At 33.8% G+C, this 24,944-nt stretch overlaps 2 protein-coding genes and 2 non-coding genes across 5 annotated transcripts; 1 reads left to right on the forward strand and 3 right to left on the reverse strand.

Annotated features, from left to right (window-relative positions):
- Window positions 1-682: 682 nt before the first annotated feature.
- On the reverse strand, window positions 683-2,649 carry LOC104113412 (large ribosomal subunit protein eL14). Its single transcript, XM_009623561.4, has 5 exons — window positions 2,512-2,649; window positions 2,288-2,389; window positions 1,263-1,392; window positions 1,019-1,131; window positions 683-938 (listed from the first exon to the last, which is right to left on the reverse strand). Exons 1-5 carry the CDS (start codon window positions 2,512-2,514, stop codon window positions 885-887), a joined length of 402 nt encoding a protein of 133 aa, XP_009621856.1. The 5' UTR covers window positions 2,515-2,649; the 3' UTR covers window positions 683-884.
- Window positions 1,800-1,884, reverse strand: LOC117280834 (small nucleolar RNA SNORD34). The gene has a single exon (XR_004511417.1). It is a non-coding gene; the product is annotated as a small nucleolar RNA SNORD34 (small nucleolar RNA).
- Window positions 2,048-2,132, reverse strand: LOC117280835 (small nucleolar RNA SNORD34). The gene has a single exon (XR_004511418.1). It is a non-coding gene; the product is annotated as a small nucleolar RNA SNORD34 (small nucleolar RNA).
- Window positions 2,650-11,918: 9,269 nt separating the features above from the next.
- On the forward strand, window positions 11,919-22,334 carry LOC104113411 (rab GTPase-activating protein 22-like). 2 transcript variants are annotated; one of them, XM_009623560.4, is made up of 12 exons: window positions 11,919-12,065; window positions 12,356-12,459; window positions 13,324-13,419; window positions 15,275-15,378; window positions 16,663-16,904; window positions 18,794-18,916; window positions 18,997-19,085; window positions 19,491-19,596; window positions 20,755-20,852; window positions 21,152-21,418; window positions 21,496-21,579; window positions 22,067-22,334. In XM_009623560.4, the coding sequence occupies exons 2-12, from the start codon at window positions 12,367-12,369 to the stop codon at window positions 22,079-22,081; spliced, it is 1,317 nt and encodes a 438-aa protein (XP_009621855.1). In that variant the 5' UTR covers window positions 11,919-12,065; window positions 12,356-12,366; the 3' UTR covers window positions 22,082-22,334. The 2 variants fall into 2 exon arrangements, with proteins under 2 accessions (XP_009621855.1, XP_009621854.1); XM_009623559.4 differs by lacking the exon at window positions 11,919-12,065 and adding an exon at window positions 12,105-12,245.
- Window positions 22,335-24,944: the final 2,610 nt, after the last annotated feature.

Below are 24,944 nucleotides of genomic sequence, written 5' to 3' on the forward strand. Positions count from 1 at the left end.
AGGACATAGCGCTACTTCAGCTCACTGAGGACATGACCCAGATTAAAAGGGTGTGGAGGTTGAAGCGTAGGGCAGAGGGCTAGTAGGAGAGTTCCCCGTTTTTCTTCAGTAGTATTAGTAGCTCTCTTGTTTTTTCGTATTCCGTGACCCCTAATATTTGCTTATCATTTCGTTCGCTCCGTGTATTGTATTTTCCAATTTGTTATTACTTTCTTTTACTTGTTTTGTCAGTCTCTTCCTTCTTCCTTTTCCTTGTCTTTTTCTTTTTCTCCTTTTCCTTATCATTTTTTCGTGACCCCTAATATTTGCTTATCATTTCGTTCGCTCCGTGTTTCCAATTTGTTATTACTTTCTTTTACTTGTTGTTTTGTCAGTCTCTTCTTCCTTTTCCTTGTCTTTTTCTTTTTCTCCTTTTCCTTATCATCCTTGCCTCCCCATTCTTCCTCTTCCTTCTTCGCTTTTCTAACGGCCTCTCTACCTCACCAAAATAAAGGTAAGGTTTGCATATACACTGTAACTCCCCAGACCCTACTTGCATATACACTATAACTCCCCAGACCCTACTTGTAAGATTAGGGTGGACAACACGAGACTTCATCAGAGTTGAGACAGAAATCATAGTTAAAATGAAAGACATTTTATGAAAGACATTTTATGTTACAAATAGAAAGAAATCACGCAATTTGAGGAAATAAGGAGCAGGTAATATAGAAGTGGTGGTTTCCAGTCGTAAATCCGCAAAATCTCAGACGAAAATTATCTCAAAACTGACTTAAATATTGCATGGCAATAAACAGAACAAACTTCTGTTATAATTTCTCTCAAAGCTAAGAAAATACAATATCCAAAAGGCCTATTTATCAATTGCACTAATCAGAGAGTTCTTAAGCAGCAGTCTTCTTAAGCTTTGCAAGCTCTTGTCTCACAACTCCGGCCCTCTGACAATGTCAACATACATGTATCAGGTTTTGAGAGAAGACAATAAAACAAGGTTGAAAAATAGAGGGCATAAGAGTACCTTAATCTTTGCCAACATAAGCTTGAACCTGTCAAAATCATTAAGTGCAGCCCTCCTCTTCTGCACTATCAACTTCCTTCCCCAAGAACTGTTCTCCCACTTGGTCTTCACATCTGGGAGGAAACCGGACCAAAGGAGCTTTAGACTTCTTCTAAAGCAGATAAAGATGCTAACCCAATTGCTAGTATACACAACTTATAGCATTTTATAAGGAAAAACGAAGATATAGTAGGCACCAACTAACCAGCAGCTTCCATAGCCTCAACCAAGGTCTTCTTCTTTGGGATTCTTTTGATGTCAATTTTGATATCTGTGAGTGAAAGTCTCTTGAAGTTAATTTGGCTCCTCACCATGTCGGGAGCATCAACAAGAGCCTGTAATTTCAAAAATTAATTGAAAATGAGTACTCAGTAATATGAGTTTACAATTCACAGCTACTTCATTTTCCACGGCTATTTCAACATTGATATGGCAAAACACCATCGATCAAAATTACAATAAATCATAAGCCTACAAGGGCTTCCTTTTCACTGGATTAGATATACGAATCATATAAATTCCCCTCTAAAAAGTAAAGCAAATGAAATAAACAATAGTTCAAACGACGACTATGCCTCAATTTCAAATCAATTGGTGCCAGCCATATAAAATATGTCTTTCCATTTAGAAAGAATGTAAACGAAACAAGGAGCAACCAGGTAACACTGTGACAACAATAACACACAAAAAAGGCTCCTATAGAAAATATTTAAAAAATGTATTCTAGCCAGATCCATTAATACAAGGCCTCAGTCCAAATTTTCTCAATCAAGTTAAAAAATGATCAGACAATGTAGGCATATTATCTTATTACATCATAGGCCTTGTACTAAATCCTCTAATATCAATTAGAAACGATAGCACATCCGTATTTCCCCAATATCAACAAAACTCTGTACACACCCCTTTACAAATTGTATTTCATCACTATTTGTCTACTTCCGTAGAAACTAACTAGTAAACAATAAATTGTAGCCAGAATCATTAATAAAAGGCCTCAGTCCATATTTGGTCAATCAAATTAAAATGATCAGACAATGTAGGCATATATTATCATATTCCATCATTGGCCTTATATTAGATTCTCTATTAAACAAATTAGTAAAAAGACACAACTAAAAAATCAAATCTTTCTTTTGTTCAAAGAAATATAGCCAGCAGCTAGCTCCAAACAGTACAAATTTCATCGAGCAAAACCAAACATGAAACAAAAAACAGAAGTAAAAGTACCCTGTTTTGGTCGATGACGTCGACTATAACGACCAGCTTGCCATATTCCTTTCCGTAGTTGATTAAGGCTACCCTTCCAATCTCCACGAACCTCTTGAACGGCTAAACAACGAAACCGAATACATTAATTATCAAATAATAAAAATATCGAGTATACTTGTGAATTTCTACAAGCAAAATACATTTTCGAATCAGGACGATAGTGTATCTTGTAAAAGACTCACCATTTTCGGCGATCTGAAGGAGTAGACGCGCGAGCAGGCTATGAGGAGAGGAGCTGGAAGGAGTAATATAGTGCTAGGGTTTTTCTATGTGGCTACTGACTGTAGTATTCTAATATGGGCTTAGGCCCACAATTCGCTAAAACGTGGATGGAGGAGTGAGAATAGCCCATCTTTTCTAAGAATTTGTAAGAGAAATAGCACGGGCTAGCCAGTTTTCGAACTGTTAATTGAAAAATAGCCAGTGTTTGCAAAGTTAGTAAAAATTAGCAACTATGTTGCTGCAACGCGGAAAGTTTCAGCTGAATGTACTGGAGATTGGTGCAACTGTGTATGGACTTCCAACATATTATGCTGGAACTCCAACATACGGAAAGTTCCAGCATAATATACTGGAGATTGGAGCACATTTGTATGCACTTCCAACATATTATGTTGGACCAGTATATTATGCTGGAACTTCAGTATATTATGATGGAGTCCCAGTATAAGTATATTATGATGGAGTTCCGGTATATTTATACTAGGACTCCATCAAAATATGTTGGAGTTCCGGCATAATGTACTGGAGAAGTTCACATGTAAAAAATTTGAATTCCAGTATATTATGTTGGAATATTTTTCGTATTTTGAATAATGTTTTCGTTCAGATTTATCTTTACATGAAAAGTGTCTAACTTTCTATTACTTTTGAAACTTTGGCTATTTTTCAATTACCAGTTATAAATCTGGCTATTTTTTAATTTCACCCGAATTTGTAGGAGGACAAAACATGGGCTGGAAAGCCCATTATCCTGAGAATTAATCCAAATATGCTCTTACCTAATTGTTTAAATTAAAAATAATCATTGGATATATAATTTATGTTTATTATGTAAAATATATAGTATATAATAAGTATATAATTTATGTATTCTAGTTAACAATAATAAATAATAAATTTAATCGGCTATTTATGTAAAGATCCCTTACAACAATGATATCCAGCCCAAATAGGCATGACCAAATTAGGAAGTTAAGACAATTTTTTTCAGAAGGTAGAAGTTTTATATAAAAAATTGAAATGTTTTGCTTGGAAAGAAGAGATTATACTGGCTGCCTCAAATTGAAATGACAACACATATCTCTTAAGCATTATTAAATGATAAAATTTTATATGCTAAATATGTATCTTGCACTTATTTGTTTGGTGCAAATATCATGTGTAAATATTTTTTTATGTGGAGGAGAGTGTGCATAATTTTGACTCTTCTCCGGGTTGCAAAGTGGAATTCAGATTAAGAGAAAAAATTAAGAATAAATTGACTTACACATTTGTTTGTATGTTGATATGTTTAATAAATCTTTTGATAGTTCAATCACAAACATTTTCTTCAAAAATTGGTTGTGAAATATTTTTCGTTAAAGTGCAAATAAATACAGAAAAGGAAACTTTACAGATATTTTGAAAAAAACTTGCAGGCATTAGGAACCATTGAACATTTCTTTATTGGAGAACTTTTTATCCGAAGTATGAAAGACATTAAAACTCAGTAAATTAATTACAAGTAGGGTGGGCATAAAATTTGAAAAATCGAATTTCGAATCGGACCGAATTAATTTGGTATTTCGGTATCAATTTATTCGGTATTTCAATATTCTTCATTATAGATTTTTCGATATTCCGGTACGGTACTCGATATTGAGTTTTTGATATATCTAAGGATGGGCGTTTGGACAGTTCAAACAATTTTTTTCAGAAGGTAGAAGTTTTTATAGATTTGGTTTTGAAATGTTTTGCTTGGAAAGAAGAGATTCTACTGGATGCCTCAAATTAAAATGACAACACATATCTCTTAACCATTATTAAATGATAAAACTTTCTATGCGAAACATGTATCTTGCACTTATTTGTTTGGTCCAAACATAAGGCAGGCGCAAATAAATTTTTATGTAGAGGAGAGTGCATAATTTTCAATCTTCTCTCGGTTGCAAAGTGAAATTTAGATTAAGAAAAACAATTAAGAATAATTTGACTTACACGTGTGTTTGCTTGTTGATATGTTTAATAAATCTTTTAAAAGTTCAATCACAAATATTTTCTTCAAGAATTGGTTGTGAAATATTTTTTCGTTGAAGTGCAAACAAATACCGGAGAGGAAACTTTACGGATATTTTGAAAAAACACTTGGAGGCATTAGTAACCATTGAACATTTATTTGTTGGAGAACTTTTTATCCGGAGTATGAAAGACTTTAAAACTCAGTAAGTTACTTACAAGTGGGGTGGCATAAAATTCGAAAAATCAAATTTCAAACCGCATCGAATTTGTAATGATCCAACCGATTATTTTGACTTTTTGAACCCAGTTCCCTAAAATAAAATTTTTTGTATGTGCTTTTAGTGATTTATGACTTGCGGGGATAGTTAGTTTGGGATTTGGAAGTGTTTGGGTTGAAATCAAAACACTTGGTTCCTTATGTTGGCTTTTAAAAGGTCAAATTTGTCTTCGGTCAATATTTTTGAGAAAACGACACCTGAATAGGATTTTGACAATTCCAACAGCTCTGTATGGTAATTTTGGGCTTAGAAGCGTGTTCGAAATTTTATTTGGAAGTTCGTAGTTAAATTAAGTTTGAAATGACTAAAATAGGAATTTAAGTTTGGAAGTTTGACCCGGGAGTTGACTTTTTGATATCGGGGTCAGAATTCAGTTCCGAAAATTTACATAGCTCTGTTATGTCATTTGTGAATTGTGTGCAAAATTTGAAGTCAATCGGGCTTGATTTGATAGGTTCCGGTACCGAATATAGAAGTTGAAAATCTTAAGTTTCATTAAGCTTGAATTGGAGGATGATTCGTGATTTTAGCGTTGTTTGGTGTGATTTGAGGTTCCGACTAAGTTCGTATGATGTTTTAGGACTTGTTGGTATAATTGGTTGAGGTCCCGAGGGGTTCGAGTAAGTTTCGGACGGCTAACGGATAATTTTTGGCTTTTGGAACATTGCTGATAGCTGCTGGAAATTTTCTTATAATTTCCTTATACGCGATCGCGTGGATTGGGTTGCGATCGCGTAGGCTTAATTTGAAAGCTGAGAATTTGTTCTATGCGATCACGTGGATTGGGTTGCGATCGCGTAGGCTTAATTTGGCAGCTGAGAATTTGTTTTATGCGATCGCGTGGGCAAGTCTGTGATCGCATAGGTTGGATTCAGTTGTGCTATGCGAACGCGTGGCTAAGGCCGCGTTCGCGAAGAGGAAACGAAGCAGAAGCTGACCACGCGCTTAATACTTTGCGATCGCATGAGGAGGCTCGCGATCGCGTAGGCTTGCGGGGATTGTGCTTTGCGATCGCGTGGAATTTTTCGCGATCGCGTAGAGTTGATTTTTGGGCAGAAAAAAGTGTGCTACGCGATCGCGTGAGGAAGTTCGCGATCGCGTATAAGAAATCATTGGGCAGAGAGTTTAAATTTTGAAAATCCATTTTTAACGATTTGGCTCGGATTTAGGCGAATTTTGGGAGATTTTCAAAGAAAACAAAGGGGTAAGTGTTCTTAACTCAATATTGGTTAAATTACCCTAATTCATCACTGTTTTTTATCATTTGATTAGTGAATTAAGTTGGAAAAGTTTGAAAACCCTCTTGGATATATTTGAGGATTTGAGAGCCGAATTACTATCGGAATTTAGAAATTTTGGTATGGGTAGACTCGTGGTTGAATGAGCGTTCATATTTCATAACTTTAGCCAGAGTTCGAGACATGGGGCCCACGGATAAAATTTTAATTAATTTCAAAATTTTTATTAAAATGCACTTTTTCTTATAAAATTGATTCCTATAATTTTTAGTGATTGTATCGAATTATTTTTGGCTAGATTCGAGCCAGACAGAGTTGAATAATCGTGGAAAATGCTTTCTAGTGGATTAAATTGGAGCAAGACCAGGTAAGTCTCTTGTCTAATCTTGTGAGGGAAAATTACCTCATAGGTGATTAAATTAAATAATTGTTGCTAATTGTGAGGGCTACGTACGTACGATGTGACGAGAGTCCGTGCGTAGCTACTATTAATGCTAAAGTCCGGGTAGTTTAAGACTCAAAGCATGAATTACTTGTGTAAATTGTATTATTTATTTAATTAATATTAATTGATATATATAAATATATTGTGAATTTTTTTGATAAAAATATTAAAGGATGAAAATCTCATATACTTGATTTTCTGTTTAAATTAATTAATTATTAAGATAAATTGTTCTTCCTCTTGAATTTATCTTATAATAAATATACTCTCATTCCGGAGGTACATAAGAAAATGTCATCCTTTCTTGTGGAGCGGGCTGAACGCCTCGGCAAGATAGATGCATCTATGGATTGTGCCGCACGTCCCTCGGCAGTGTACACGAAACTCTGGATCGGGTCGTACGACTTCGACAGAAATCGTGCTTAATAATAATTATTATTATTATACGTTACCTGGACAATTTATTGCAACTTGTATAGCTATTTGATAAATTTGGAATCTATTGAAATTGAATTGCAGCTTGTAGAGCTATTTGATAAATTGGAATTTTTATTGAAATTGAAGTATTTAATTAATAGATTGGAAATTATTGTATTTGAAGGATTCTTATTATTTCTGCTAATTGAATAAAATTATTGTTAACTATGTGAGTCATGATGATTTGAATAATTATAATTTATTCCGTTTATTATTGTTGACCCTTAGTGAGTGTCAAAGTCGGTCATCTCGTCTCTACCACTTTGAGATTAAGCTTGATACTTATTGGGTACACGTTTTTACGTACTCATACTATACGTGCTGCACTTTTTGTCTAGGACATGAGGCAAGTACTAGTGGGGGACCTATCGTCTTACACCCATGTTATCACACGGCATAGTGGTGAACTGCCTTTCTGAGCCGTTCTGCAGCTACCAATGTCTCTCCTTGTATTTTTTATTCTGTCTATTTTTATTTCAGACAGTAGTAGAGGTTTTGTATAATCTACTAGATGCTCATATACTTGTGACACCAGGTCTTGGCACACACATTGGTAGAATTTGGTATCTTATATTTTTCTTGGATTTAAATTTTATCGATATATGCTTAATTTATTAGTTGGCTTGCCTAGCTATAGTGTTGGGCGCCATCATGACCTATAGGTAAAATTGGGTCGTGACAGAATTAAATTGGTATTTCGGTATTCTTCAGTATAGATTTTTCGATATTTCGGTGTGATACTCGGTATAAAATTTTTGATATATCTAAGGATGGGCGTTCGGGCAATTCTAACAATTTTTCAAAAGGTTGAAGTTTTTATAGTTTTTTGTTTTGAAATGTTTTGCATGGAAAGAAGAGATCATACTGGATGCCTCAAATTAAAATGACAACAGATATCTCTTAACCATTATTAAATGATAAAATTTTCTATGCGAAACATGTATCTTACACTTATTTGTTTGGTTCAAACATAAGGTACAAATAAATTTTTATGTGGAGGAGAGAGTGCATGATTTTCACTCTTCTCTGGGTTGCAAAGTGAAACTCATATTAAGAAAAAAAAATTAAGAATAAATTAACTTACACGTGTGTTTGTTTGTTGATATGTTTAATAAATATTTTGAGAGTTCAATCACAATTATTTTCTTCAAAAATTGGTTGTGAATTTTTGTTTTAGTTGAAGTGCAAACAAATACTAGAGAGAAAACTTTACAGATATTTTGAAAAAAAAACTTGTAGGCATTAGGAACCATTGAACATTTCTTTGTTGGAGATTTTTTTTTTCCGAAGTATGAAAGACTTTAAGACTTAGTAAGTTACTTACAAGTAGGGGTGGACATAAAATTCGAAAATTTAAAGTTCGAATCAATTAATTTGATATTTCGGTATCGGTTTATTCGGTATCTCGGTATTTTTTGATATAAATTTTTCGATATTTCGGTACGGTACTCAGTATTGAATTTTTGATATATCTAAGGATGGACGTTCAGGTAGTTCAGATTTGATATGAAAATTTCAGTTCGGATTTTCGAGTTTCAGATTGAATAAATGACAATTCAAATCCAATTCAAATAAGCTCGAATTTGGTCAGATTATTTAAGTTCGGTTTCGAATTAATCGGTTTGGATATTTTGAATTTTCGATTTTGAACTTATACGTTGATATGTCTCTTCTTCTTACAATAATGAGTATCCAAAATAAAGTACTCATACTAAAGTGCCTGAAAAAATCCTCATTCTCACAATAATCATCCAAATAAAGTATTAAAGTAATGAAATCATTATTAGCGAAATGCAACAGAGACATTAATACGGCTGATAAGAAGTAGCAACAATAAAATCATGTCCAAATAGAAAGTATTCTGATAGTAACTTGTAATTAATAATGAATATATGAGATAATATATAATGGGTAGGGTATTTGACTAATTACTATTGGCATATGAATAATGGATTAATATAAAGTATAAAAATATCGGATTTTCGGATGTCCAAATATCACAAGTACCAAATCCAATATCCAATCTGAAATTCAAAAAATTTAAAAATTAAATTCAAAATTCAATTTGTAATCCGAAAATCCAAATAAAAATCCAAAAAATTCAGACTTCGATTTGGATTTTGGGCTTGCCCAGACTATATCCACCCCTAAATATGTCGGTATACCGAAATACTGAAATATTTAAGTGCTTCCTATACAGCATATACTGACCAGCCCACCTTTATTTCTATTTTTCAGCCCAATAAACCTAAGCCCAACACCCCAACTGCCCAACCCAACGGCCCAAGCCCCCTAATTCCCTTAGTCCCTTCATTAGTTCCTTAGGCAATTAGTCAGTAGCTTACGGCTTAGTAGTCAGTAGCTTACGGCTTAAGACTGAATCTTTTTCTTGGTCAACTAGGAGTTTATTGCAAAATTTTCAGAACGAGAGTTATTACAACTGGAGTCTGGATGTTCGCTGCGAGATCGAGACAAAGGTCTGTTCTTTATTCCAAAACGTGAATGTTTGATTGTTTACCGAAATTGTACATAACTAAATAATAAATATCGAATCGTACCGAAGTACTTTGGTACGATATTTGACATGCACAATTGATATACCGAATATCGAAGTATCGAACTGTAATTTTTAAATACCGTACCGAAATATCGAATGCTGGACTTACAAGGATCATATTGATTGCTATCCATTAAACGACTGATTTTACTCGTTCATATTCTTATAAATAAAAGGTCACACTGCAAGCTAGTTTCTCCGATTAATTAAAGTTTATTCCTTTTGCTCTTGGCAAATTTACTTGATAAACTGCTCTAACATCTATTGACTAGGTCAATAGGCAGTTGGCTACTGAAACATGCCCTCATACTATTGAAAAGTGTCTACTATTACCCTTCGTTATACTATCAGTCTAAATATATCCCTAACGTCATACTATCGATCCACATATATTCCCAACATCATAAAAGTGGTACAAAACTACCCTTCATCTGTTAACTGCCTCCCTTATGACCACATTTTATTATTACCTCACCATTTCACCCCGTTTGCAGCTACCACGTGTTCAATGACTTTGAAGTTGCATCATTATTTTGAAGACTTCAGTGCATTAACTTCCTCTTGCTTTTCAAAATATCTATTGTTTCTCATGCCCGGCTCTGAAATTATTCAAACCTTTCACTTGACCTTACAATTTTGTGTTTTATTTTGCATTTTGTTGTGTTGATGCTAAATTTGTAAGACCTATTTAGGGAAAATTTAGTAGTACTTTTATATACATAAAACGTTAAGAGAGAAAAAATGATAGCCTTCCAAAAAAGTGGTTGAAGAGAAAGAAAGAAAAAAAATAAATTAACTCTCATGTCTAGGTTGTATTTTTCATGAAATTCAATTTTGAAACCTTAAACTAGTTTGCCTATACCTTTGCTTAGTTTTTTATATAAAACAAATTATATTTTCATTCGTATAAGCATGGGTTGTGAATAGGAAAATCAGAATTTTCTCGGTTAAGACTATTTCATATTATCTTTAGTTGTTGCATTTTTTTGGTATAGTTTGTTTGTATATCTATGATCTCTGATTTTTCTTCAAATGAAAGGGGAAGAAAGTTTGTGGGGAAGGTATGAAAATTGACGTAGAATGGTGAGGTGGCAATGAAATGTGGTCATAGGGAGTATAGTATGATGTTAAGGATATATTTGGACTGATAGTATAACGGAGGAAAATATTAAACATTTTTCAATAGTATAGGACATATTTGGCCCCTTTCCCAATACTTATTTACGCCGAGTACTTATATTAAACAAATTAAATTAAACCCTCAAATTTTAACTTAAAAGTAAAATCATATCATTAAACTACGGTAGATGACAAAAGTAGTTCATATACAAGATGCATATCTCGCATTTTATTGTTATGATGCAAATCCCATATACAAATAAAATTCTGTCAGTTGGCTACTCTTGCGAATTGAAAAGATTATATGAGTAATTCTTAGCATTAGAAACGTAACAGAAAAAAAAAAAAAAACTGGAATATAATTGTTGTATCTCAATGGGAAAATTTGAGTTCTGATCTCTTACCTAAGCAAAACTTGTCAAAAAAATATTCTCAAACTACAATTCGAAAAAAATAGTTGAAGTACAATTTTGTTTATTTTTCACCAAGAAATGAGAATCATTTTATTTTTCCATCTTTTGTCTAGTTTTTCCTTTATAAATTATCTAATATACTGTTTATAATAACTTACCATCTCATCCCTTTCCTAGTCCAACTAATAAAAACGTGCCTTTTAATGGTCATTTGGTCCTCACTTTAGATATCACTCATATTCTAGTAACAAACATTACAACTCTATTTTACAATTTCATAAAAACTAATGGTAATTAGTTCAGTTACTTATCAGAACTAATTAGTAGGGGTGTGCATAATTTAGTAAATATTGAATTATCGAACCAAAAATAAAAATTTTGGTATTCGATATTTGGTATGATATTTGATTTAAAAATTTTAAAATTTGGTATTTGATGTACGCTGCAATTTTCTGCTTCTTGTGATTTTGTCCTAAGATTTTTTCACCTATTAAAGACAAAGAAGTATAATTCTTTATTCAAGTCAAATAAATTAGTGGACCAGATTAACAAAGCTGAAAAGAAAAAAATCAAATCATAAGGAATTTAATTAGATATGGTTTAGCAATTTAACTGACAAACACCTATACCAATTAAGTTGGACTATGGGGTATACAATGCTTTTCTAAGAACCTTTAAAACTGATTATAGTTTCAGCCGTACGTATTAAATCTTAATGAACGAATAAAGAGTAATTTAACATGCATTGTCAGCAGTTTAAATGTACATTACAAATTACAAATGAAAAAAACGAACAAAGATTTTCAGGTGCAGGCGCAAAACTACCGTTAGAGAATAACGTTAATTTCTCCTCCCTGCTGCCCCTGCCCCCACATTACATTGTAGAAACCGAATCAAGACAAAAGAAGTTTATTAAAAAATAAAAATTGATTATTGATTACATCAGCAAGTCAATCTTTTCAAATTTCCCTTCATCACATTCAACACAGGTACTTGAAACTTTCATCCATCTTAACATATAATTGCATTTTTTAATCAAATCTTTATTACGTATTTCTCATTGTGGGTATCCTCCAAGTTGAAATCTTGGCGATCTTTTGTTTCGTAATTCTTATTATTCTGTTGACAAGAAATGGGTAATTCTAATGCCTTTGCCTTCAAGAAAGAAGGTAGGTTATGTGTGTGTGTGTGTGTGCGTGCGTGTTTTTTGGTTTTGATTTTACATTTGGATTAATGGGCGATGGATTAATTTGGGTTTGTGTGTGTTTGGAATTAACAGGGGGTGGTGCTATGAAGAATTCGTCATCAGAGGAATTAGACTCTTATTATCCTGTTAGGCCCGAATGCCTTGCTGATGTTCCCAAGACCCGCTTTAAAGCAAGGGTGTGTTGAAATAATATTTCCTTTCACCATCTCATTTCTTTCCTTTTATATGTTTTTGTTTTTCACATAATTCTTTTTCCTTTTCTAATAACTCTTTGACATTAAGTGCTCGTGTGGGGGTCATTTGGTTGGATAGTATGGGAAATAAATCATGGTATAAAACTCAGCATTCTTTTGTACATTGTCTCGATAATAGTTTGTTTTTCCTCGTAAATAATACTTTTATAAGTTATGCGGGAATCTAAATGCGAGATAGGTATTAGCAATACATGGATTACCATTCAACAAGAAATAATATTTGCATTATAATCCCTGTATAACTAATCCCTGCGTTACTGATCTCCGCATAACTTCTCCTTGAACCAAACGACCCCTTAATGTTATCTCATACGGTATAGAAATACCATTTTGGTAACTTTTTTGGGTGATCCCTAGTTGTTGTTATTTGTTCCATTGGGAGTTGCTGATTGCAAATATGTTAAAAATCTATCCATACCGGAATGATGACATGAACTAGAGTATTTTGGTTGACATTTGTCTCGTTCTTCTTTTCATAATACTTATTCAAGGAAGAAATGTTGAGCATTATCTGTTTCTGCTATGTTCAATGATTATAGAATGCTTATGACGGGCTACAACAACAACAACAACCCAGTATAATCCCACTAGTGGGGTCTAGGGAGGGTAGTGTGTACGCAGACCTTACCCTTACCCTGGGGTAGAGAGGCTGTTTCCGATAGACCCTCGGCTCCCTCCCTCCAAGAACTCCCCACCTTGCTCTTGGGGTGACTCGAACTCACAACCTCTTGACTGACTATATCTACTAAAACCCTTTCTGCACTTTTTTCTCCTCTGTTTGGACAGGTAGGAAAAACTCTTAGCGAAAGAAGATGGAATGCTGCATTCTCTAAAGAGGGTTATTTGGATATAGCGGGCGTTCTTAGACGAATCCAACGAGGGGTATAGTCTTCTTTGCTATTGTTCTTGTACTGCATATATCACATTGTTAATGTATTACTGAGTCAAATATATTGATCTCTGAAAACTCTACAAGTTGATGTTAGCCTTTGAATTACTGGCGACCATATGAGTGCCTCATGGTCAACAAAATGTAGCTATGGAAATTGAGAACTGGATCTTCCAAATAAGCAATTGATTATTGGACAATTAGTCAATTTGTTAATGTTCTGCAACAGGAGTAAAGCAAGTGGATTAAAAGCTGACTTCAACCTGCAATTATTTTCCCAACTTTTTATAACATTGCCGTGAGCATACTCGGAACAGCTTGTAGTTTCTCTGTCAATTAAAATTAATAGTTTGATTGGTTTCTGTATTGTGACCGTGCTTAATGTTTTACTGCTTTAGAAATCCTATTCGAGGGTGATTGATGTTTCCATAATTCTGTATATTCATGCTGAAGGTTTAATTGTTGGAACGAAATTGAAGATGTTATTATCATTGGTTGGGGATGGTAGTACAACTACTCCCAAGGAAAATGACGGAGCAGCAACAATACTCTTATCTTGTGTTTTTATTCAGTGTTTTGTTGTCTTGCCACTGTCAGCATTTCTTTTTCCCATTGCTACTCGTCATGGTCCAATATGTGATATGTGTAGTCCATATTGTGCAGAGGAGTGCATTGTTCCAGTCTGGTTTTACATTGTTGAGATGAGTTGCTTGGACGATGAATCAGTTATAGCTATTCGTTTAATCAAATGATGTAATAAAACTGATGACCTTTGCGACTAAAATATCAATATCTTGTGGATTCTTACAAGCTTGTGAATCGGGGTTCCACCATAAAACCAATTGATCTTTGGCAAAGTAGTCACTTGCTTTACAAATTGTCTTATTGTCTTATCCATTATGTTCCGACTTAAGGTAAAATGTTTTGCCATTGTCGTCCCTAACAAATCCTGATTACTAACTTCTCGCTATATAGAGGGGTACATCCTCCCCGTATTGAAGCTATTCTGAGCACTCTAGGGAGTTCTTAGCCAATGAAAGTAGGACACTCTCTCCTCTATTGGAATAGCTTGCATGATCTCCAGAAATCTCTTTCCTTCCATGGAAACTTGTATTGGGAGGAGCTAGCTGCGCCCAGTGTACAATATAACCTAACTGGATAAGGGTGTAAGAAGCCTTGCTCTTAATTGTTTTTCATAGCTCCATAGGGTATCTTCACTCTGGTGTACTGAAGCGTCTCCCCCCTCCCTCTCACCCTTCGCACCGGAGATGGATGCAATTCCAATCCGTGTACTGTAGAAGTGGTTCTGTCTGTCGCTCTGGAGAAAATACAGATTCTACTTAATCTGAAGGCCAAGATACTTCACAATTTCTAACACCAAAATTAGAGTATTTTCAGCTGTTAGATAAATATAGTGTAAACTGCACAGAGGAAGGCAATTTCAGACTTCTTAATATTTTTCAATCAAGCATGTTGGTCCTGTAGGCAAAAGATCCTTTATAATGCTGACAGATATGCCCCTGCTCTGATTGATTGAATAAAGAAATAACGGTACCTTATAGAAGTGATTAAAGTTTTTGTTTTTCTGCTTTGACGAAAAGGTTTTACACTTTTTAGTTGTATTTTTTTCTGTCAGCTGTGTATATAATTTAGGCTGTTTGAAAATATACATGTTCAAGTTGCATAACTACTGGTGGCATCATCATAAAGAGGCAGTGTCAATTAATTGTAGGAGTTTTTTTATATGCCTATTGCTGTTACATATCAACAAGAAATATGCTTATTTCTGTTAAGCTGGAACTAAACTTTAAGAATTATAAAGCTCATTAATTATTCTGTGAATGCTAGGGGATTCATCCATCAATTAAAGGGGCAGCCTGGGAGTTCCTGTTGGGTTGTTTTGATCCTGAGAGCACATTTCAGGAAAGAAATCAACTCAGACAACAACGAAGGTAATGTGAGTTATTTAAGCAAATATTAGCAGATATACCTAAAGAGTCAAACTGGTAGCTTTAAGAATGTAAACTAAAAATCAAGATACAGACTAGTTATGCTCTAAATTTTGTACATTTAGATGCATAAAGGAACACAAAGTCAAAGCATCAGTCATGACCAAAATACTTTTATGCAATGACCTCTCATGTTTAATAGAGCTTTTATCACAATGATTTACTTTATTTACTGATCCCTGCTGTATAGTGGAATGATTCATTGTTAAGCATGGAGAGGTTTAGATATGGTGCTTGTAATGCTGGTTTCTACCCTTTCCTATCAGTGGACACCCTTTGTGGTATCCTTAGTCTCCTGCTGTCAAGATGTGACTTTTTGAATTTCATGAAATTACTCATTTTTTATATAATTCTAATTTCTTTTGTCTTGATATGTAATTTATCCAACTGCAAGAAATTCAACCTCTTGGTGACATCATAGAACCTTCTGTGAGGTTTGTCAAGTCTTTGAGCACTCGAATATTCAGTTTTACAAAATTTCAAAGGTGGTCAAGGATATTTTTCATCACCATTTCTGTCGGTTTCTATCATGAGAGGTCAATTTGGATGAATAAATTCCTTGGTTAAATTATAGTAAAGCCAAGTCAATGCCTATGTCTTCAGTCAATATGTACCAATTTTCTTTGAGTGTCGTGATCCAATTTGAATCTGTTTCTGAAATTATTGGCAAGGAAAGAATGTGGCCGAAAGGCTGAGTTCATTAGTTGCGGGCTTTGATCTTCCCTGTGCTGTGGTATATAACTTAGAACCAAGAAGAAGATGGTTATTCAAATTCTGAAATTTATTGCCTCAAATATATTAGCATGAATGTACAAAAGACTTAAAGAAAATGTAGTATGAATGTGGGGCGATTTGCAGTTTTAATCTCAATCTCCACCCAACACACTTGCTCCATAATTCTTCATTCAGTTTCTCTTTCTTTGGGGAAACCTTCCATTGCTGACTGGTGCTGAGCTAACAAGTCTTAGAGGAAGGATGCTTTTGTGCCTTGAGAACCAAATTTGATAAAAGGATTCTCACTTTTTATTGATGACACATGCACATCTTCCTTTTTCTTTTTTCTCTTCTAAAACTAGAAATGAAATCAAGAATCTATGAAAAGTATAAAAAAGAAAGAAAAACACGAAGAAAAAGGCTACGCATAAAAGGTATGTTGAAATTGAAATTAAAAGAACTTATGTATTTTTTTAGTGGCCTAAATTAAATATCTGAAATTTGTAATCTCAGGGAGCAGTATGCTGCATGGAAATCAGAATGTCAAAAGATAGTACCTGTTATTGGCAGTGGAAAAATCATCACTAGTGCTATAGTCTCTGATGATGGGCAGCCTATAGTATCTGATGATGGGCAACCTATAGAGTATGCAACTAGCACCAGTAAATCACAAGATAATAATGATGCCACGCCAGTTGATAATGGTGATTTTGACAAGAAAATGATTCAGTGGAAGCTTAGCTTGCATCAAATTGGTTCGTACTTCTGCCACTACTATTCTCTATTTATGTACAGTTTACATTGAATGTGGGATCTCCCGGCATCTCTTTCTCTATTTCCGTCTGTCTTTGACCATATATTGTGAAAGAGTTCATTGTTGCAAAACTTTCTGTCTTAAATTTTCTTCGTATTCTCTTTGTCCCAACTATTGGGGTTTGAATTGTGCAGTTGTTTTAATAAGTTACCAACAAAAAAGAATAAAATTTGTTAAAGCAACTGCATAAATAATAAATACAGTAACCAATAAAAAAGAAGAAAATCCTTTAGGGGAGTGGCTTAGCTGTCAAATCGTCGGAGACTCGGAGTAACAATCTTGAGAACCAAGGTTTGAATCCAGAAGGGCCAACACTAGGTGAATTCATCCCCTTTGCTAAACTTTGGTGAGTAGAGTTACCTGATACCTGTGTCGGTGGGAGGTAGCGGATACCCTATTAATTAACTAAGTGCATCAAGCTGGGCCAAGTATCACTGTTGTCAAAAGGAAGGAGAAGAATAGAAGAAAAAACTTTTGTCTTTATTTGAATGGTCAACAAGTGTTTGTGTAGGAGCCAAATCATGTTTTTGTAATTGCTGCATCTTCCAGATGTTCAATATAAATATCATTACTTCATCAAAAGAAAGGGAAGGGTCAACATAAGTAAAGTTCTCAGATTTTCAGTTCTTAGCTGTAGACAATGCAGTAGATCAGCTTTCTTTAAAGATTAGCTCCACCAATAGAATACGATAATTAAGATGAACTGATGAAAAAAGACAAGGGAATGATGTATATAAAGTTGCTGCTTTTTCTCAACTGGCTGTACATATTTCTATAGTAGTCAGATTACAGTTCTATCAAGTTCAGATATAGCTTCAATGGATTTTGGGAAGTGGAATTAGGGAACATCAAAGGTACTAAGCTTGCAGACGTAGGAAGTGTTTTTGTATTTAGAGACTGTGTGTCTATCTTTAGACTGTAATTCCTTAAAGATGCTCCTTAACCATTGGAAAATTGTTACAAATTCAAATTAATGGACCAACAGGTCTTTGGCTATGTATAGCTCTGGTAAGTTCAACAATTCAATGAGACAAATGGTTTTCTCGTCCCGAGACACTGAGTTGAAGGGGGACTGAGTCACTTAGAGAAATAACAAGTGGCAAAAAGAGTGAAATTCCAATCACTTAATGGGACTGGATTTTGCTTTCTCTTATACACACGTCTTGCTGAGGTTAATTTTGGAGCTTTGGCTGCAGTAAGCCATGGATGCTTTTGTAAAGACATGGCTGTTTAATAGCATCCATTTGCAGACTGTTCGAAAGAGAGATGAAGTTTGCAGTTCACTTTGAGAAAATTAACTTGTTAGGTAATCGAGTCATCTACTTCCCTTCCGCAGGCTCTGTTGACATGAATTAAGAATTTCACAGTACAACAAGAAAGCATATGCTGGTTTTCACTTTTCATACATTGGGATATAAAATAAGTGACTAGAGGCAATGGTAATTCTCTCCTTACACCTTCCAATTGTACAAGGCTTTAAAGCTTTGAACAACCATATTGCTAAGTTCCATTTCCAAAGTTGTTCACTTGACAGATGGAGTCACTATCTTTTCTCTCTCTCAACTCCAATGTGGTATATGTTTAGAGAGTTTGAACTTTGTTGAGAGGAAAACATTTAGAAAGAACTTTAGCAGTCTTTAATGACAAAAGAAACAGAAATCAACTTGATCTTGGTGATTTTACACGTGTCCAAGCTCTACTATGCTTAAATTACTTGAATCTGAAGTACCAATAAGCCACTTCTTTGACCGGCTAAGGAAGTTGTGTTTCAGGATAAACTGATTTTCCAAATGATATCTGAAACTATCACAACTTGCAATGTTTATTTAGGTCTGGATGTTGTTCGAACGGATCGTACTCTTGTATTTTACGAGAATGAAGCTACTCAGGCAAAACTCTGGGATATACTTGCTGTCTATGCCTGGATGGATAAAGATATCGGCTATGTTCAAGGTATTACGGTCGCATTAGGCATTCTCTTTTGATATTGTTAAGGCCATTCATAAACTCCCCCTCTCATTTTATGTGAACAGGAATGAGTGATATTTGCTCTCCAATGGTTATTCTGCTTGAGAATGAAGCAGATGCATTCTGGTGCTTTGAACGTGCAATGCGTCGATTGGTATGTCTATTGTTCTAATGTTCTACCATGGTTAATAGTTAGTGATTAGACACATACATACACGTTGCAACAGCAAATGACAAATAGAAAAAGTAAAAGCGCCATTGCTGTCACATCATTGTTTGAACTTCTACTGAATTGTTATTCTTGGAATTGCTCTTCTTTAATGATCTACCATCAGTTAGCATATAAACATATTTCAAGCACATTTATTTTCTGAAAATGGTTCCCTTGCTAGGTTGCTTAGGTAAAACACCCTGCATTCCACCCTGAAACAGGCTGTCAACTTATACATGTATTTTTATGTTCCATCAGTTGACATTTTCTTTCCATTTGTGCAATCTTTTGTGCTCAATATTTCCTGTGATTATGCCTTCCGCTGTGACTCTACTTTCATTTCCACAGCGAGAAAATTTCAAGTGCACCACAAGTTCTATGGGAGTGCAATCTCAGCTGAGTACGCTAGCACAAATTGTTAAAACTGTCGATCCAAAGCTTCATCAGCACCTTGGTAAGGGGGTCCTGTTCTTTGTAAATTCTCTTAGTCGCTATTCTCATAAGTGAAGAAGAGAACTCAAAATCTTCATGACATTGTTGCTTTTCCTTTCCTAATATCTGATTATTTTAGTGATTTTAGTGGTGTCTTCAGATGATTTTATGATATGGAATTTCATGAGTGATATTTCAAGCTTCTTTATCACGATACTATCTGCTGGAGCCCATTTTTCCTTTTCTGGATTATCAACTTTCATCATTTTGAAAAGGAGTGTCCCTAAAGAAAGAAAAGGAGGATAGAGAGAGAGAGAGAGTGAGAGAGTGAGAGAGGTTTTTTCCTTCTAAAACCCGATTGAAACTGCTTCAGTGTTATAGTTGGAAGAAAGGTATAACGGAAGTAGTTTCGGCTTTTAACAGTTATAGTTGGATAGGATGTAGTTTTGGCTATTAGATATCTGGCCTCAGTGCATGGTGAATCTTAATTGGCATTACATATTATATTACACTTTCTGAGTGGATTTCCTTTTTCCCCTTGGTGTCCGGGCCAGCTTACACGCACCTCGATTGTTCCACGAGGTACCTGTTGCCATCCACCAGCATAGGTATTAGGTAAATCTGTTAATAAGGTTTAGGCAGATGGAAAGAAATCACATACTAGTATTTTATCTCTATTGGGATTTGAACCATGGTTTCCAAGGTTTGCTCCCAATTCATTGACCACTATGATACACTAGGATACACCCTTGCGCCTTGGGTGTCTCCAAGTGGATTTCTAAAGCTTACTTCACAATTTAGAAATTGACTACCATAAGTAAGGCGGTTAAATTGAGCTAGAAGAAATGGGAGCAACAGAAACACATTATCTGATAAGTTGATATTTATATTTCTAAGATGGTACTATGCCTTTTTTGTCAGTTTGGGCCAGAGTAAAAAATCATAAATTTAATAATTGTGATTATGGTCCCATCGCCTAAAGGCCTTCACATATTCATAAGTACTGTTTTATAAGTTGTTAGATTTTGTAAAATACTAGTCAAATCTTGACAATTTAGATCTTAAGAAAGCACAAACAAAATACTCGGCCATCTGAAAGCACGGAGGAATGACTAGAAATATAGATTTTACTGTCTCTCTCTCTCTCCCTCTCTCACAACAGCTATAATTGTATCTGCAGAGGAGCTAGATGGCGGAGAGTATCTGTTTGCATTTCGCATGCTGATGGTTCTTTTCCGCAGGGAGTTCTCGTTCGTTGATTCACTCTATCTTTGGGAGGTAAGAACCAAACTCCTTTTCGAATTGTGTATTAGATAAATATTGCAAAATATCTTGCACTAGTCTTTGGTTTCGTGCTATAATTGTGTTTCCTTTTCTGTTGATTGTTTAATTGTTAATGTTTGACAACTTCTTGTGTTTTAGAAGAGCAAAACATTTGACATAAAGGTTAATGGGAAAGGATTGGTTCTTTATATTTCTGAACCATTAAAGGGTGAGGAATGATGTCCAAATGTAGGTCAGAAATCAGAATTACGGGATCTTCTGATGTATGCTCGTTTTTACTGCATTTCATTCAGGTGATGTGGGCCATGGAATACAATCCAAACATATATTCTTCTTATGATGACAAACGACAACCCATTCTTTCTGAATTGTTGTACGATGATAAACCAAATGACAAGCATAAGCTAAAAGAATATGGGAAGTTTGAAAGGAACAATTTGAAAACTGGTGCGGCGGAACAGAATAATAGTGCTCTTTCTGTTTTCCTGGTTGCAAGTGTTCTTGAGACCAAGCACAGGCGACTTATGAAAGAGGCAAAGGGCCTAGATGATGTTGTACAGGTATCTTTCTATCAATCTATATCTTTGGATCCCACATTGCTATGTCTATTTGATGCTGACAAGGAAAAGTTTTCCAGATCTTGGGTGAAATATCTGGGAATTTGGATGCAAAAAAAGCATTAGATGAAGCATTGAAGGTTCATAAGAAGTACTTGAAACAGGCAAGTTCTTTTGTCTACGGTCCTCTACCTCTCCCCAGTCCACAAACCCCCAACCCCACCCAAAAGAAAGAAAAAAAAAGAAGATTTAATTATATACCCTCACAATGTAAAGAATTTTTACAATTACCACGTCCACTTGTTATGGATTGTTATCCGTAAAAGGGCAGCCCGGTGCACTAAGCTCCCACTATGCGCGGAGTCGGGGAAGGGCCGGACCACAAGAGTCTATTGTACGCAGCCTTATTTTGCATTTCTGCAAGAGGCTGTTTTCACGGCCGTGACCTCCTGGTCACATGGCAACAACTTTACCAGCTACGCTAAGGCTCCCTTCCAGATTGTTATATGTAGGATGTAGTTATCTTTTAGGTGACATGATAATGTAAAAAAATTACAACATAGAAGTTAAACTTATAAAAAGAAAAATCCCCCTACCCTTCAGTGTATTTCCTGAAAATGACTTGGTTTCGTTTCAACACACTTGATGCAGGCTAAAAAATCATAGTTGGAGTTGCTGATGATCACTGCAGCAAGCACCTCCTGTGGTTAAAATCTCTTTTTGTTTTTTTATTTAATTTCATTCCTTTTTACCCTCTTTTGGGTTTTCACTCTCTTTCTTAGAGGTGTAATTCCTCTTTGTATTGGTGATTCATGTCTGTCTTCTTTCTTTTGATTCTTGTTTCTATATCTCTATAAGAAAGAGGAGCATGTATATAAGTTTTGATATGAAATGTACTTGACGTAATTTTTGGTCCAAATTGATATGATCAATGACGTTTCATTTTGATAATTGCAAACATAAAATAATTTCTTTTCTCATTGACATAATATAGGTCACGGGTTCGAGAATCAACCACTAATGCTTCATTAGGATAGACTGTGTACATCACACCTTTTGGATTGCAGCCTTTTTCTGACTTTACGTGAATACGAAATGTTTTGTGTATCGGGTTATCCTTTTCTTTTTTTTTTATTTTTTTATTTTTTAATTTTTTATTTCAATGGTCTTCTCGCATTTCTTTTTCCTTCTAATCGGAGGGAAGATAATTTGAAGTTAGAATTAAAAATAGGTAAAAGGAGTTAGAGAGCAAAAAGATTAGCTTTACAGAGGGTGCTAATGAAATTCCCTCTGTTTTTTTTATAACTTTGCTTGATAATATCACTCGACTATTCGACGTTTTTAAAAAAAAGTTCAGGATTTGAATGATGTTACCATTTTTACTTAAAGTGCTAATCGAAAAGTGATGTACGTTTCAAATTTTATCTTTTTGGGAGCTAAGTTACCTTTTGCTTTTTGGTTAAGCTGCAAGCAAGGGTAAATAAACTTTCATCAAGGAAAATATTTTTTGCCATATCAAATACACTTAGATATAAATGATATAAGATGTTTTCTCGAGAAAAAAAGTAGAATTCAGAAGTACACCCAATATTTACTTTTTGAAACGAACGTCGTCCTACTAGTGTTATAGAAATAATTATTCTAAAAAGTTATTTCTTTTGTTATAAATATATTATATTATTGATGTTCATTTAATACTCCGTTGTAAATAAGCTTCCTAAAGAACCTTATCCATATTGGACTCCGCCGTAAATATATTTATCTATATAGTACTCTATTGGAAATAAGTCTCCTGAAGAATCTTATTATTTCGGTACTCCGTTGTGGATAAATATTAACCCATGTAAAAGATTATCTATAACTGGTAATCTGGTACAATAGCAGCTTGCAATAACAACTTACACAACAGATTCCTTTCTTCTATAAATAGAGGAGATTTCAGTTCATTATGTATATCAGTTTGAAGTTGAATAATATATCAGTCTCTCTTTACTTGCCTTTGATTTATTTACTTTAGTCTTTATATTTTATAAAACTAGTAATAGGGTACGCGCGACAAAAATCTATATCAAGAAAGATAAACTTTTTAAAATAATATAAAATAGTATATTCAGAACATATATATTTATGATATAAAATAAAAATTAATAAAAAATTACAAGTTCTTAAAAATAATAAATATTAATCATATTTAGGACATGATATTAATCTACATATCAATGAAAATAAACTTTTTAAATAATATTTAAAATTTGTGATTGAGTTATAAAATAAAAATTAACAACAGATAAGTTCCTAAATTAATAAATGTTGACCATGTTAGGATTTTGGATCACTCAAGTGATTTTTTATCCAGTTTGCTCCCATTACTTAATTTTGTCAAATAAGTTCTTATCTTACATAATTTTAGTTTTATTCTTTCATTTTTTAAGTTCTTATTTTGGCAAATAAGTTTTATATGAGATTAACAGTATTTAAATTCTAGAGAAAACTTCTTGTTGATAGCAAACACTATTATTTTTGGTTCTTTTTCCTGGTTGATTGTGTTAACTACTCAGTAGAATGATCGGCATTGGGCAATTTGAAAAATAAATTAACAACAATTAATAAGTATAAACTTGAATAGAAGAAATAGTCCACCTGACAGAGTATCAATGATTCGAAAACTTATTTTGAGTGAAAAAATAAAATTTTAAAATGATTGAATAAAATTTAGTGTACATAGAAAATCTAAAATTAATAGAAAAATATTTAATAATAAAAGAAGATGAACAATCGAGAATTAATAATAATAAATTACAATCTTGAATAGACTTTCAATTTAGATAAGATGACTCTCCAAATATTTATAATAAATTAGTTAATATATAAAAAAAACATATGGAGCCATATGTTGGAAGGGGTGAAAAATGAAAGAAAATAATTAATTACAACTTATTTAGAATACAATGTTGTCTTATGTCTCGTCCACATTCCTTCAAGCACAAAACTAATTAACTTGAAGTAATAAAGGTTAAAGATAAGTTGATTTCAAACTTGGAAACATTAGGCATAATTAATTAAAATACTATAATTTTGAAATCATTCAAAACTATAAATCTTGTTGAAGTCTAAAATGCATATTAATAGCTCTTAATTCTGTCTAGAACACCTTTTTATTAAAAATTTAAATTAATATAAAACTTTTTAATTTTTTTTATAAAAGAATAAAATGAGTATTACGCATATTGGTGTCTCTTTGTTACTCACGGTGTGAGATAATATTGGGTATGTTGTTGTTGTTGTTGTTGTTGTTGTTGTTATTGTTGTTGTATATTGGTGTCTCTTTGTTTTATCTCTTAAATTTATTCTTTATTTCCCTTTTATGAGAACATAACCTTATTGTTAGATAATTGAAAGAAGAAAATTTAGAATTTAAAACACATATATTATATAAATAAATGAAAAGTCAGTGAAATAATATACGAATAAGATTTTTTTGGGTCAAATCTTTCTAAGATTTTGTTTATAAGAATAATCCTTTCCTATT

Source organism: Nicotiana tomentosiformis, chromosome 1 (assembly GCF_000390325.3).
Source record: "Nicotiana tomentosiformis chromosome 1, ASM39032v3, whole genome shotgun sequence".
NCBI classification, from domain to species: Eukaryota; Viridiplantae; Streptophyta; class Magnoliopsida; order Solanales; family Solanaceae; genus Nicotiana; species Nicotiana tomentosiformis.